The following is a 15,144-nucleotide window of genomic DNA, read 5'->3' on the forward strand; positions in this document are numbered from 1 at the left end:
GTAAATCAGTGCCATTTTGTGTAATGTTAATCACTGTCTATGAATTATGTGGATTCAATTTCTGAGTAATGACATAGGTGTGTTAATTATGTGGATTTAATTTCCCACTCTGGTTGCTCTGTTAAGGATAAGTCTGGCAGCTCAAGGTACAAGCTGATATTGTGTGTTTACAGCAAGAGCTAACTGCTGACTCCTGCACTAAAGCTATGCTAATATATGTTCACTTGGTGTAAAAAAAAAAGGAAGGTATAGGACATCGAAATATCTTTTGGTGTGAAGTATATAAAGAACTGAAAGTTCTGTGTTTTTATTTCCTCTTTGAAAAGACTGCCCATCATTAAGACAAATGAAAAAGAAGTACAGGAAAATGAGTTCACAGGAAATTTGTGCATTCAGATGGTATTAGTTGAGATGATCAGCAACAAATATTTCGGCAACAAATATTTCACATGGTATAAGTTGAGATGATCAGCAACAAATATTTCACATGGCATGTGTTCAGATGATCAACAATATTTCACAATATGGACTGCATGTTCACAGGTTTGGACTAATTTCAGCACACTGCATGTTCACATGTTGCACACAGTGCATATCACAGTGCCAGGCAACATAGGCCTCAAAATACAGGTTCAAGACAGTGGCAGGTAACATGAAGGCCTCAAAATACAATATAGAGTGCATATCACTACAGCAAGTCAGGAAGGCCTCAAAATACAATATATAGTGCATATCACAGTGGCATGTCAGCAAGGCCTCAAAACACACAAGCTTCAGGATTGTAGATATTGTGACAGGCTTCTAACAACTTTAGCTGGGCCTTCTGAGGCAGCTCGAGCATCCTTCTTCTTCTGGGGTGTCTTCTTTTTCTTGGGCGTTTTCTTTTTCTTGGGTGTCTTCTTCTTCTTAGCAGGCCTTGATGAACTTTCATCTTGAGTTTTCTTCCTGCAAACAGTGATATGGATATGTTAGCAAATGCAACATATGTAAAAGAATTCAAAATAAATAGTCAACCATGCAGCATATTACCTCTTCTTGGGGGAAGCAGTAGGCACTTCATCAGTGTCTTCTGGTGCTTCAGCCTCTTTGCAAGTCTTGGCAAAGTGCCCAAAACCATGGCATCTCCTGCATCGCACCCTTCTTGCCCCTGGTTCAAGTGCACCCCTGATCCTAGTGACTCTAGGCCTCCCTGCACCCCTCTTGAGTCTAGGTGGACAGACTTTGAAGCCTAAATTCACCACAGGCCATTGTGATCTGTCTGGCATAGTTGGCACTCTCCCTGCATAAGCTGCTCTGAACATGCCAACAGAAAAGTACTCTGAAACAAAATCTTTAATCTCAACTCCTCTGTTGGAACATATCCATGCCAAGGCATGGTTGCAAGGTTTTCCTGAAACCTGCCACTTTCTGCATGAACATGTTTGGTTGATCAAATGCACAGTGTGCCTTCTGGTATTGTTGTCACTCTCAACCAATGTGATCTCAGCCATGTCATCATCACTCCTAGCAATCTTTACAACTTTCAGGTTGATTGTTGCTGCATTGAGCTGTTTAATCACACTGGGCAGGATTCCATCAGTCAACTTCAAGTTTCTCTTTTGCTGCCTTAGCTCCCTTGTCAGGGTTTTTCTTTAACCAATCCTTCAGTCTATCTGCAATCCAGTCTTGAGTGGCCATCTTCCCTTCCATGAGCTTGGTTGTGGGACACTCATGTGCAAATGGTAGCTTCTTTATCTGCACACACATTTTAAATAGTGCTATAAGTCACAACTTTCAAGCAAAATGGATACAAATGTGCAAATTGACATACAAACCTGAATAGTTTTGCCATCAGACAACCTTGATGCATGAATGCGCCATTTACACCCCTCATGCTTGCAGTGGGCAATGAATCTTGTTGGATCTGTTTGCAAATTAGAGAGTTCAAATCCTGTAACAACCGCAAAGTGCCTAATAGCTTTTCTGAATGTTATCATGTCAGGAAAAACAGCTTCCTCCTTAATCACTGGCATCTCAGGGTTATGAAGAACATTAAACTCTGCTAGGTCATCATCAGTGACCTCAACCTTACCATGAGGTTGAGTAGTCCTAGAAGGTCCACCAGGTTCAGCATTTTCAGCACATGGTTCAGCATTTTCAGCACTAGGTTGACCAGAGGTTTCAGCATGATCTGTAGGTGGAATGGTGTGAATAGGTTGAATATAAATTCCCTCATCATCAACACCCACATACTCCTCCTCCATGTCAAACACATTAGGCAATGTTTCATCCGCTTCTTGAGTTGCAGGTTCACCTGAAACTGCCACTTTAGATGCAGATGCTCCCTGCCCTGTCTGAGTAAGTGGAAGAACACACAATGGCATTGATGTTGGCTCTATGTTATTAGCACTAGCATCGCAGAGTACACTCTCAACAACTAAGACCATTAATTCAGCATGCATTTCTGACTTGTACATTTCAAACATGTCAACCAGTTGAGATTCATGGACAATTCTAACGTCCTCATTACTGCCCTTGTCCAAAAACCACACGGTTGCAGTCTGCTACTCACCCCATCTAACCTCTGAGCTTAAGCTTAGCATCAACAAATCCAAAGATAAGCTACCATACTCAACATCCCATTTCAGCACACAACCCTTAGTATACCTCCGTCTACCATCCGAATCTATGGTGGTAAAACCATAAACCTTTAACTCTATCGAGAACAACAGTGTACTGACATTGGAATGAAATCAAGTCAACCACACATGGAATGCACAGAAAAAAAAAACCTACACATCCAGCTCACAGCACATCGAATCGAAGGAATCGACTACCTTACCTTGATTTGGGCTCCATCCCTTGCAGTACGTTTCCTACCCCTCCATGGAAAGAAAGAGTCGTCGCCGCTGACGCCGTAGACGCCGTCGCCGCTGCCGCCAAATATGCCGCCACTGCCGCCATAGACGCCGTCGCTGCCGCCGCCGAATATGCCGCCACTGCCGCCGTAGACGCCGTCGCTGCCGCAGCCGAAGACACCGCCGCAGCCGTCGTAGCCCGCACCGTCGCCACCACCGCCGCCACCGTAGACGTTGTCATCGCCGCGGCCGCCGTAGACGACGTCGCCGCCGTCGTCGCTGCTCCTGCTAGGGTTAGGTCTAAGAGAACGAGAAAGGGGATAAAATGTGTGCTGCTCCTGCTGACCCGACTCCAGTCGGTATAGCCGGTCAAACAGGGGCATTTTGGTCATTAAGAACAAATTTTAGTCACATGTGGTCAGCAATCGCGGATCAGGCGTAGAACGTGGCATGTTTCCAGTATCGTGCGATTTGTAATGGCATCTTTACAATTTGTCAAATAGTAATTGCATTTTTCCAAACCTTCAAATTAGTAATGGCATGTGTCTAATTAACCCTTTTAAGTTTCTAGCTGTGTTTAGTTACACGCTAAAACATGGAAAGTTAGAAAAAATTGGAACGATGTGATGGAAAAGTTAGAAGTTTCAAGAAAAAAAGTTGAAATCTAAACAGACCTTAATTGCCTATTCAAGTATTCAACCCTCCAGCATGTGGGGCATCACCAATGTATATGATAAAAGCCTGGTTTTTTCTCCAACAAGAGTTGGTTAAGCTTCTCGATAAAAGTGGTACGTTTTTCAAATTGCTAAACGGTGCGTTTCGTGCGAAAACTTTCTATATGAAAGTTGTTCTGAAATATCAAATTAATCTATTTTTCAAGTTTGTAATAATTAAAGCCCAATTAATCACATGTTATTACCACCTCGTTTTGCGTGAAACACTTCATCTTTATCTTCATCTTCATCTTCAGAAGATTCAAACACCACCTTTCATATAAATAGGACTTATAACAATCTCGACAACATATATAGATACAAGATATTATTAGAAGAAGAGAGAAGTAGAGATAGATACTATTATTTATTATATATATATATATATAGGTAGTTCATAAGCATATAGGTAACTTTTGTTTTTTTATATGGACTAGTTGCACAATGATAATAACTGGCTGAATAGAATATTACTCGTATATTACTTATGGACTATTTTTGCACCACATTATGGATGTCCCAACTTGACCTTTCAGGTGGGTTGTTTGGATGTTGATATTTTTTACTGGTTTGTGATTGTAGTGCATTGGTTATGTTGGATGAGGTTCAAGAGAAAAAGTTATAGCTAAGAAAAAAATAATTATTGACCAACTTTATTGAATATAGGTTGTATTTTATATGACGTGATAGAGTGGAATGCGTCGAAATCAATAGCAGTTATATGTATTTCGTATTTATTTTTGAAGTTTGTTGGTCGTGATGGATTCATTGGGTCTATGCATCATCAATGGCCACTGCCGGGGGTTCCTTGGCCCATGTGTTGGTAGAGTAACCTGCACAAGTTTGCCATTAGCGAAAATGATAACACTTTTTGTCGCGAAAGCTATTAGATGTGCACAAATTATCGCAAAGTCCTTGGAGAAGCTCAAGCCACAAGGGATGAAAGAAAAGCCCAAGAAGACAGTGGAGGTAATTTCAATTGTATTATGGTTGTTCAATCATTATATTTTTTTTTATTGTTGCTAATATGTTGTCATATGTGATGGTACCATACGCCATCTCAGCCTCTATGTGACTTTGTGGAATTAATAGATATAGGGCATGTTTGGTAGAGCTCCAGATTATATGATTATGATTCTGCAATTTTGATTCTTCCTGAAACAAATATTGAAGAGAATCTGAATCAGTAGCTTTAGACGTTTGGCTAGAAATGTTAGATGTAGATTCTAATGTAAGAACTTGAAGATAAAGTGTTTGTAACAAGATATTTCGATGCCATGAAACCAATTTTCCCAATTAAAAACATGTGCATAGTGCACTACTGTAATTGTACAGAAAAAATTGGCTTTCATGTTTGCTCCAATTAACATTCATGTTGCCATTACGTACACAATTAATATTTGCCACACTGACTCTGACAATTCGCATAATTACTATTCAGATTTTCAAATTGCCAAAGTTGGCCATTCTTCCAATTCATTTTATAAACACAATTCCGCCTAATGAACCGATCTTCATTAGGAGAGACACGGTGTTGGTCTAAATTTCTGAAACTAGAATACCTCTGGAACTAGAATACTCTGAAACTGAAACATCTCTGAAACACCTAAAAAATCGCAGCTTGAATTCCAGTCTGGGGCAGCGCGGTGACTACGAAGGCGTCAAAGGGGGCCATGACTGCAAATGCGCCACCAGATACAAAGCCATTAGTTCTTGCACCAAATGCAGAACAAAATCATTTTTATCTTGAGCTTGTCATAATCATAGGCATTTCACATCACTAAAATATATTTATGGAGCCACAAATCTTTAGATCTACACAAGTCAACTAACACACAATGCATTTGTATTTATCAGCACTACAATCTTGTCACATATACACAAATCCACGGGATAAAATCCACTATATATCAGAAAAGGAATGGAAATGAGGAAATTATTGCAACAAAGGAAAGGGGATTAGTACCTTTGTTGTTCATGCCTAGGGAGCTCGAAGAGATGGGGAAGCGGTGGCGGGGCTAGAAGGAGACCAGTGGCATCGTTGCCTGGTGTCGGAGGTGTCCTGGATACCAAGCGAACAGCGGTGGCGACGGCATGTCTCTGCAGGGCCGAGGGAGGAGATGGAGACAGGTGGTGTCGCCTAGGAGGGCGTGGTGGGTGTGGCCAGGAGACGCCACCAGCGAGGGCAGAGCTAGGTGTAGCACATCGTCTCCTAGCTCTTGCAACCCTACCGATGGGTGCGAGCTCAAGCATTCTGTTTTGATAGCACTGCAGAGGGGGTATACCCAATGGCAGGTGAGTAATTTTTGAGAAAATTTATGGAGAAGTTCATATTTGGTTGGCTTGATTCTCATGAGAAGCTAGCTAGCTTTCCACCGATTCACCCTTGCTTCATAAAAAGGGGAATCGATCCCAATTGATTCGCCCTGGAAGCTAAGAAAAAAATTGCCCGTTTGGCTTAGCTTCAACTAATTCTACCGAGAATCCCTACCAAACACACCCATAGATGTCCGTCAAAAAGACATGGAGGATTTGTGTAGGCAGAAGCTATCATTCAGGTAGTATTCAAGTAGAAGATAAAGGAGGATCAAGAATGTAAGGAGAAGGAAGAGCGCATGGCTGAATATGGGATGATGCGTGAGAGGGCATGTCGTGCAAAGGAAGCTCAGTCGGAGGCTACGAGGAAAGGCCATGGAAGTACCCCCAATGCCCTTAGTAAGATGATTATTTTTATTTTTATGGACCAATTTATTATAAATTCCCTAAGCGATGTAATGATGTTATTTGGAGACGTCTCATGTTGATATATCCATGCACATGCCATTATTTGTTGACGATGCATGCTTGGATAAATAAATTGTGGAGCATATGTATTGTGCTTGTAATGTGTTTAAAGTTGCCAAAATGTGTTTCGTGAGAAATATCTCCTATTAGGCAATATGTGTATTATGAATTGTGGCAAATGTCTACACCGTGACAAATTAATGAATGTTTATATTTTAAATAATAGCTTATTAACCAAGCTCGAATGAGTCATGTGGCAACTTCATTGTGAAGCATCTAGACCCCGCTGTTAATTTTGGTAATTAAATGACAAGCACTAATTGTGGACTAACCGTTCTCTTTGAGTTATATATTTTGTGTTAGGACCACGTGATATGTGTGCATAGATAATTATCGAAGGATTAAAATTTGATGGCGCAAAGCAAAGGAAAGAAGATGATAAACTAGTGTTTTAATTTTAAATTGATCGAGGAGTTGGGCGATCAAATTGTGCTAGTTTTGTTTATAGCTCTGCCGTACTATTAAGAGGGGTAATGACCTAGCAAAGAGATGATCAAAATGCTACATTCGGTCATTTGCATTTAGACTCGTCTCAATATTTGCTTGTGTCTGCACTGGGTGACCAAGGCCGGTCTGACCGGGCCCCTAGTGGCGGTCTCACCGGCGTAGGTCGGCCGGTCTGGCCGGCAAGTGAACCCCGGTCTGACTGGCCCAGGGGATTTCGGTCGTGTACTGGTTGGGTGCTCCATGGGTGGAAAACCCGAGCCGCCGGAGCCGTAACCGGTTAGACCGAGCCGGTGGCGGTCTGACCGAGCCGAGGCTGGTCTGACTAGCCCCTAGTGGTAGGTTCAATTATTGCCCTGTAACGACTAGTTTTCTAGCCGTTACAAAGTAGCATGATCTGACCGGCCACATAACGGCAGTCTGACCGGCAATACATTGAGTTGGGGGATTTCGCCCCCAATGGCTAGTTTTGGTTGGTGGGAGTATAAGTACTCCCCCACTAGCAGCAAGGGGTCTCTCTTGGCACTCACTTCAATTGCATACAACCCTTGCATCTCTCCCACATTCACTCGAGCTTGTGTTCATCCATTGTTATGGTTGAGAGTTGTTCTAGCCAAGGGTCAAGTGCATTGCTTCCATTGTAGAGCTAGTGTGGCACTTAATCATCTCCGAGCCGGGTCATCGCTTATTACTCTTGGAGGTTACCGCCTCCTAGACAGCTTGTGGAGGTGTTGCTCGGTAACCTCTCCGAGGAGATTACGGAGGAGGTCCGGCGCCGGTTTGTGAGTGGTTTGGAGTTCACCACCTTCGGAGTGAAGGAAGAACTACCCCTAGTGATCGAGGCTTGGGTAGTCCTTTCCGTGTGCCGGCTCCCGCCTTGCCCACCCTTGACAAAGTGGCATGCGGTGGCTTCATGGTTGAGTGGTGGAGTTGGGCTCGCCTCAACGGGGATTAGGAAACAGCGAGTTTCCGAACCGCGGTGAAAAATTCCTTGTCTCTTGTCTCATTTACTTGTTACATTTAGATTTGTGCAATTTACATTCGTAGATACATATTTGAGCCCATATCACCCTAGGATTGCAAAATATAACTTAGTTGCTTAGTTAGACTTGTCCCTCGCCGAGCCTAGCAACTTAGGTTAGTTTTGATTAGGTGTTATTTAGTTTTAAATCGCCTATTCACCCTCCCTCTAGTTGACATCTTGATCCTACACATTGCAGCGACGGAGGGAGATGGGTACACGGGGAACATCTATACGCACAAAATATTTTGCACGACTCCAAATATAAAAGGCAAATTTTGCTAAGAAATCAATCTTTGGGAAGGACACTCTCAAGAAATGGTTATTTGCTATTGGACATTATGTCCATTAAAATATCCATTTCCGACTAACTAAGAGAGAAACAATATGCAAGGTTAAATATGCCCCTTGCTCTACTTGTCATATTCTTCCTTTTCCTTCCTCTTGATCCTTTCTTTCCTTGGCCTCTAGCTAGGCCAATGATCGTGCCAACATCTAGGAAGCCAACACCCAAGCAATTTGCTGACCTTGACCGCAGCTTAGGATGCTCACCAGGGAGTCCAACAAGAACCCCTCGTCATGGGCATGCCTGAGACCAAGCCACGCTATGCAAGGGTCTTGGCGATGCTCACCATGGTAGATATTTGGAGGCCAAGGCCATTTTCATCATCACAAAATTCAGAAAAGCCACCGTACAATCAGACTGGATGAGTGTCAAAGCATGCAAGGAATGTCAAAAGCCAGAAACATTATAGGCATCAAGATGTTTCACTCTGTCAGAAGTACTCAGTTGGCAGAGGTGATCCTATCAGGACATATACCAGACTGAACGAATTTAAAGTCAATCGAAATTGTTGGTGACATAGGGCAAGAATCAGTCGTACCATCTGATGCACTCCGATATGAATCCTTTTGCCAAACACCATCTTGATTCTACCGTGCTTTGCGCTGAGGGAGACGAATTTGGTGGTAGCAGGATGGGTCAACCAATGTGTGGACTGGAGACCTCAGTGGTGGCGTACCGGACAACAGCGGGACCTGGGCCAACGGTGGACGTGCGTGGCATAGTAGACGGCGGCGATGGCTAAGGGGAGCAAGGAGGAGACCGAGGTGCACCGTGCGCAGAGGTGGAGGAGCGACCGAGTCGCCATGAAGCGGACGGCAGCGATGCGTAGGCTTGAGAGGCGGCACGTGCAGACGCCCTTGAAGACGGAGGATCGACGACAGCGTCAGCAGCTGTCGGCATGGGAGAGATGAGGGCGTGGCATCGCATAGGGTTTGGCGATTCGTCGATGGCGACGACGAGGTGAGGGGAGCGAAGAGGAGCGAGGAGGGAGCAAGTAGCGCGCGGGTACAGAGTCATCGTGCAGTGGCGTGAGGGCGGGCGGAAAGCGTGGTGGAGAGGATAGGGTCACCGAGTGAAATTGGTGGAAGAGAGATTTCTCCTAGCGAATCGAATAACGGATGAGATTATTTGACCCAGTGGTGGATGGTGAGATAACACGTGATGATTTGACGTGTAGGATTGGAGGGGTGAACTCCTCCTTTTTATATTACTAGTAATCGTGCACGTGCAAGGCACATCGGTATCATATTCAGTTAGAAGTCCACTATTCCTTAAGCAACCACAAAGAGTAATTCATATGATAAAAATGAAAAACCATGGTGATGATTTTCAGTGCGTGAGAAGTCATCATCGTCAAGTTTGACAATAAAGTATTGTTTATCCAAATCCTCAAAACGCTGCACATGCATGACGGATTTCAGAGGAATAGAGACAATTAGGCAAAAGTTAGGAGACTGAAAGCAAGCCTGTCCATTTGGTTAGTGCTCATAACTTAATGCAATCTTTCAATGCATACAATTAGGCACACACCAAAATATACAGATTACAGGGATTACTATTACCCAAAACCAGTTTTCCAAGGTGATGGAATTTAATTGAAGCATAATGGTTCCATACAGAGGTTTTCACTGGGGACTCCAGCTTGACAACAGGTGATGAAATTTCATAGTCTAGCATCTAACTAAACAAAATATAAACTATGAATAAATTTATTATTGAGCAGTGGCATTATAACATATCTGCCCCCTTCCCTAAAAAAGGGAAAATATGACACGAAGGGCCTATAACAGTGCATGCTTACTTCTAGTGATTACACAAAAGAATTAAACCGCAAGCACCACCATTATTTGCCATTGACACTATTTATATTTGATAAATAGTAAACATTCTATAGCATAAACCAAAATCCATACTATGATAGTGGTGCACAATATTATTTATTCTAAAAGGCGCAATGGGACTGCAAAATGATTGAGTTGTGCACATTTTCTCCTATAACTATTATGCCTAAGGGGTAGAGGGTATATCGATAACTTCAACTCCTGGTGGAAATGCTACTGGGTGAGCGATCGCCCTCGCTCGCGCAGAGCGATCGATTCCCCCCCCTCCTCCCCCTCCCTCCCTCCACCTGGTTTTCTTTTTTGGCACCGTATTACTTTCCTATTTTAGTAAATTTATGCACCTAAAGTTTATACACCTCAAGTTTACACATCTAAAGTTTAGAGATCAAAAGTTTATAAGTCAAAAGTTTATATATCCGATTCAAATTTAAATTTGAATTCAAATATTTTTTATATATAGTATTTCTATACATTTAAAGTTTATACACCTAAAGTTTAAAGTTTATAGACCTAAAGTTTATATATCCGATTCAAATTTGAATTTGAATTCAAATATTTTTCATATATAGTATTTCTATACATCTAAAGTTTATACACCTAAAGTTTATAGACCTAAAGTTCATATACCCGATTCAAATTTGAATTTGAATTATATCCAATTCAAATTTGAATTTGAATTCAAATAATTCAAATATTTTCTATATATAGTATTTCTATACATCTAAAGTTTATAGATCAAAAGTTTATAAGTCAAAAGTTTACATACCCGATTCAAATTTGAATTTGAATTCAAATTTTTTATACATAAATTTTTCTAACTTTTTATTTTTTTAAAATTTTTTTGTGGTGTACTGTAATAGGAAGAGAAGAAGGGGAGGAGGAAGGGGAGAAGTGGGAGGAGTGCGGAGCGGGGGAGGGGGACCGATCGCATTAGCCCCCCCCCCTCCCCAACTCCTCAGGGATAGTGAATCCCTTATTGCCAGTGCGCTTCTTTTTTGGCACTGGTTCAATCACCACTTCATCATCTTCAACTATCACCACTTCTGGCTCTGCTAGATCGTTGTTTTGTTCTTCCAATTGCAGTAGCTCTTGCTTCCTATAGGTCACAGCAATCTTAATGGCGTCATGTAGGGTTGGTTCTTTCAACAAGGAGTTTCTCACCTCTGCATCCATTTTAACAAAGATTGCACATACATTTTGTTAATGGTTCTTCAAAAGTAATAGCAAAATATTGAGATGTTGTACCTTCCAACAAAGCATACCGCTGGTAGTCACGATTGTGCAAAAACATTATTGTAGTTGCAGCTATGGTGGATAGGCAATCTGAAACATAAATGTCTTTCGTGTTTGATAATGACAGCAAGTAAAAGACAGTGAATTGATCGAAACATGAAAATACGACTTACTTGAAGCTTTATCAACCTCCAATGCCGTGGCAACAACTATGCCATGTCGAGTTTCACTTGTGATAAGCTGGGACCGATAAAAGTCTGCGACTTCATCAAAAGCACACAAGAAAGCAACTTGATAGCTACAACAACAGAGAGAAAAGTTACCTAATCAAAAGCACATTTGTATAATATATATTTAAGAAAAGTAAAAATAGGGGGGAAACAGTGTGTGCAAGGATATATTCATACTTGAGAAACATGGCAAGGCTGTGTCCACACGCAGAATTTAGATACATTCCATGTTCATGTTCACAAAATAATCTGGATTTTATAAATACCTAGAAATCCAAATCAATTGTTAAGTATGAACTTGTATAATATGAATTTAGTATGAATTTGTAGAGAATAAATCGTAACCTTAAAAGGTAACATGAGTATATTGTTTACACACACTGCAAGGGTCAAGGTCAGACACTAAACTCAGACAAACCTTACATCTATTGGTGAATTTGTAAACTTTCAGTACTTAAGCTATAAGAACTCATAACTTTAATTAGCTCACAGAAAATCAAAACATTGAGCAACATGTAGATATGGTCATGTAGTTGTCAGCAGAAATATAGAACTGAGAGATCAAGCGATCTGTAAGTACAAACATGTGAATGTCAAATATTATTCTGATAGGCAAATATGCTTAAGTAATGGTGTCCTCCAAACTTACAATCGTGATTAACTTGCTCCACTTAAGTCATGTCCATCACCTTGCCTAATGCCATCCTCCAAACCTGCAATCCTGATAAAATTGCTCCACTGAAGTCATATGCATCACGTTGTGCCTAATTCCATCCTCTAAACCTGTGGTCAAAGGTGCCACTAGGTTGCCTCCTCTTGCAAAGAAGAAAATAAAAAGAATGCCTATTAGCAGCTTGTGAGCAATGGCTAGGATAATCCCAGATCAATGCCGATATAAAAATGAAAATTATGTATGTTGTAGTAGTGCTTGATATAAAAATAAAATTATGTATGTTGTAGTAGTTCTAGACTTCTAGAGCATCATGGAATGTGTTTTGGTCGCGCCGCGTGCCCCTGGGGCAGAGGCTGGGGATATAGCACATCTTCTGCTTCAAAATAAAATATCTTCTTTATCTAAAATAAGGTTTATCTCTTTGGAGAATATATTTCACCAAAAAGCACCAAAATTCTATCAATTCACCAACTACTGCTAGTTGGAAGCATTTAAGCCATGCTAATGAAAAGGTACACACTCAAATTCGTAAAAAAAAAGAGTAGTAGTAATTCCTATTCAGAATCAACTGGTTCATGCTTGTACCTCTGCATACACTAAGCTGAGTTTATCTAATAGGTTCATACAAAATATATCCATTTATCCTTGTCTAATCATAGTAAAATAGTAAAAAACCTAAAGTAAAGAAATAATCCTGCATATATGGATATTACCTTTTTGTTGTACCTGTGGAGTACATGAAATCAGATATATCAACCAAAGGCCAATCAATGGCAAATAAAAGAACAAAATCTCCTTGACCCTCCTCATTGAGCATCTTAAAGCTAAAAGCCATCAAATAAAGGCCTATTGTTCTTCCATTATGCTTACTCCATCTCCAGCATATCTGCATATGCTTGTATTAACTGTAGAGACAATTATGGTAGTTTTTTTTAGCATGGCTAGCAGTATCAAATGGTGGATTGCAGTGCCACATTAAATCAGAAATTCAGATCTACCTTTTTAGGCTACAGAAATAAAATATAAATCTTTCATGTTCTCAGGAATAACCAATAAAATCAAACTTTTCAACTTTAACCACATCCTTGGGCGTAGCCATAATTTTTGTGCAAATTAGCTTTCTATGCCAAAAGTAAAAAAAAAAGAATGTTTCGTTATAACCAAGGGAGATCGAACCAAAAGAGTCAAAGAATTAGAACATCTCTAAATACCCACTATACTGATCAGCTCCACACATGCTATTCTAAAGCACAGGTCCCGCCAACTACCGTCTGATGCAGCATTTGCCACACCATTGAGTCAGGCATTTTCTTCTCCTAGTCAAAAGCCACTCCTATTTGCTTGACCATCGCTACTCTTAATGATTCGATTGAACAAATTGCCGCAGGGGATGAGGGATACCTGGGGTCCCAGAGAAACGAAGGCCGCTGCCCATCATGTTCTGAGAATGTTTTTTTAAACTGCTATAATGCCGATCCGGGAAAAAGTTTGAACACATAACCTGTCAGATATGTGTAACTTGTTAGTTAATTGTATCCCAAAACTTTACAACTCTTTCTGAAGCAATAATGTTTTTCTTTAGACAAAAAAAGGGAGGTAACACATATGAACTGCTATATTACATAGACTCAGGTTAGATATATAATTACTTTGTGAACTACTTAATATATATGTAATTTATTCATGGATGCTCATCTATGCTCATTCACAAAAGTACTAAACAAATGAATCAGAAGGGAGCATATGAATTCTCATATGTGTTTCGACTTTGGATACCCTTAATCTGATCGAACCAGTCAGCTCCAACCGGTCTGATCGAACCAATCAGGTCCAACTGGTGGAGTGGTGCCCCGAGCAACAACCTGTCCTCTATGCTCGCACGAAAGCAGTGGACGACACACAACCAAGCATGTTGGTTGGCTGATTATGCAGATGGCCAGAACTGCTGAAGCCAGCGGCCGGCAACAAGGTTGGTGCCGGAGAAAGCGGACGTCGGCTCCGGTGCTGGTGCCATCAAGATGTAGTCATGCCAATTCGACCAAGAGCCTATCGCGAGGCACGTCGGAGGTGTAGCGGAGGTGCCCCAGCAATCTTGCGGAACCGCGCATAGCGAAGGGTCCGTCCGTTGGTCGTCAGGCGACAGCGGTGCGAGGAGAGTTGGAGATAGTGGCCTGGTGACGATCAAGGTGCAGCGAATCAATGATACCTGAAGCGATCTCTCCATCGCATGGTGGTGCAAGGGACGGCGCCGAATGTGTGATGTTTAATCCCGGGGAAGAGGAGCATGAATTGGGGGAGTAATCAGGAAATGATGATGGGGGCGACATTTGCGAGAATTGAGGAGGAGATTGCTCCGTTGGTGATTGGATCCGTGGATGCATGAGTTCACCTGTTGCATTGCAAACTCATGGTAGATGATGTGATGTGATGCGGATGGACGGTAGGGATTAGGGATGATGATTTCACCTGTAGGATTGGAAGTGGCAACTCCTTTTTATATTAGTATAGATATAGTTATAGATAAGCATCAGCCTAGCACAAGTTGTGCTGAAAAGCAACAACTTCTGCAAAACGATGGGGGACGCGTCTAGTACGTGAACGTTCGTGGCTCACGAACGTTACAACAGCTTATCCCTCTTTACATCCGAACCGGCAGGCTTCCCCCTAATTATATGCCTAATTACGCGTCTAATGATGATTAGCGTCGATCTTTGGTTAAAAACCAAATCTACGCATACTCAGCATGACTAGCGTTTATTCTGAGGTTTGTTTTGATGATAAGATTATATTTTTCCCAAAAATATCTAGAGCTGATTAGCATATTTTTTATTTCCATTGATATTTATAAAACTAAATTTGCTAATTGCATATATAAATTCTATATAAAATTTATAAGCAGAATTCATTTTATAATTTATTTTCATTAAAACTTTCTACATATACATTTTATAACACAAACTTT

General features: G+C 41.3%; 2 protein-coding genes across 2 annotated transcripts; both read right to left on the reverse strand.

Annotated features, from left to right (window-relative positions):
* Nucleotides 1-465: 465 nt before the first annotated feature.
* Nucleotides 466-3,220, reverse strand: LOC112938007 (uncharacterized). Its single transcript, XM_026023570.2, has 5 exons — nucleotides 2,817-3,220; nucleotides 2,562-2,715; nucleotides 1,815-2,447; nucleotides 1,030-1,734; nucleotides 466-945 (listed from the first exon to the last, which is right to left on the reverse strand). The coding sequence occupies exons 1-4, from the start codon at nucleotides 3,218-3,220 to the stop codon at nucleotides 1,576-1,578; spliced, it is 1,350 nt and encodes a 449-aa protein (XP_025879355.2). The 3' UTR covers nucleotides 466-945; nucleotides 1,030-1,575.
* A 6,861-nt stretch (nucleotides 3,221-10,081) lies between these two features.
* On the reverse strand, nucleotides 10,082-13,087 carry LOC112937900 (uncharacterized). The gene is made up of 5 exons (XM_066307174.1): nucleotides 12,159-13,087; nucleotides 11,687-11,775; nucleotides 11,453-11,577; nucleotides 11,292-11,369; nucleotides 10,082-11,209 (listed from the first exon to the last, which is right to left on the reverse strand). Exons 2-5 carry the CDS (start codon nucleotides 11,731-11,733, stop codon nucleotides 10,977-10,979), a joined length of 483 nt encoding a protein of 160 aa, XP_066163271.1. The 5' UTR covers nucleotides 11,734-11,775; nucleotides 12,159-13,087; the 3' UTR covers nucleotides 10,082-10,976.
* Between the last annotated feature and the right edge of the window lie 2,057 nt (nucleotides 13,088-15,144).

The sequence above is a fragment of the Oryza sativa genome, chromosome 2 (genome assembly GCF_034140825.1).
Source record: "Oryza sativa Japonica Group chromosome 2, ASM3414082v1".
NCBI lineage: Eukaryota > Viridiplantae > Streptophyta > Magnoliopsida > Poales > Poaceae > Oryza > Oryza sativa.

Coding starts and splice junctions, on each gene's coding strand:
- LOC112938007 (XM_026023570.2), bottom strand. CDS start 3,220: ATGCCCCTGTTTGACCGGCTATACCGACTGGAGTCGGGTCAGCAGGAG. Junction 2,448..2,561: donor TGCTAAGCTTAAGCTCAGAG/GTTAGATGGGGT, acceptor GAAATGTACAAG/TCAGAAATGCATGCTGAATT. Junction 1,735..1,814: donor CTGATGGCAAAACTATTCAG/GTTTGTATGTCA, acceptor ATGTGTGTGCAG/ATAAAGAAGCTACCATTTGC.
- LOC112937900 (XM_066307174.1), bottom strand. CDS start 11,733: ATGTATCTAAATTCTGCGTGTGGACACAGCCTTGCCATGTTTCTCAA. Junction 11,370..11,452: donor GGAGGTTGATAAAGCTTCAA/GTAAGTCGTATT, acceptor TTTATGTTTCAG/ATTGCCTATCCACCATAGCT. Junction 11,210..11,291: donor GCGGTATGCTTTGTTGGAAG/GTACAACATCTC, acceptor AAATGGATGCAG/AGGTGAGAAACTCCTTGTTG.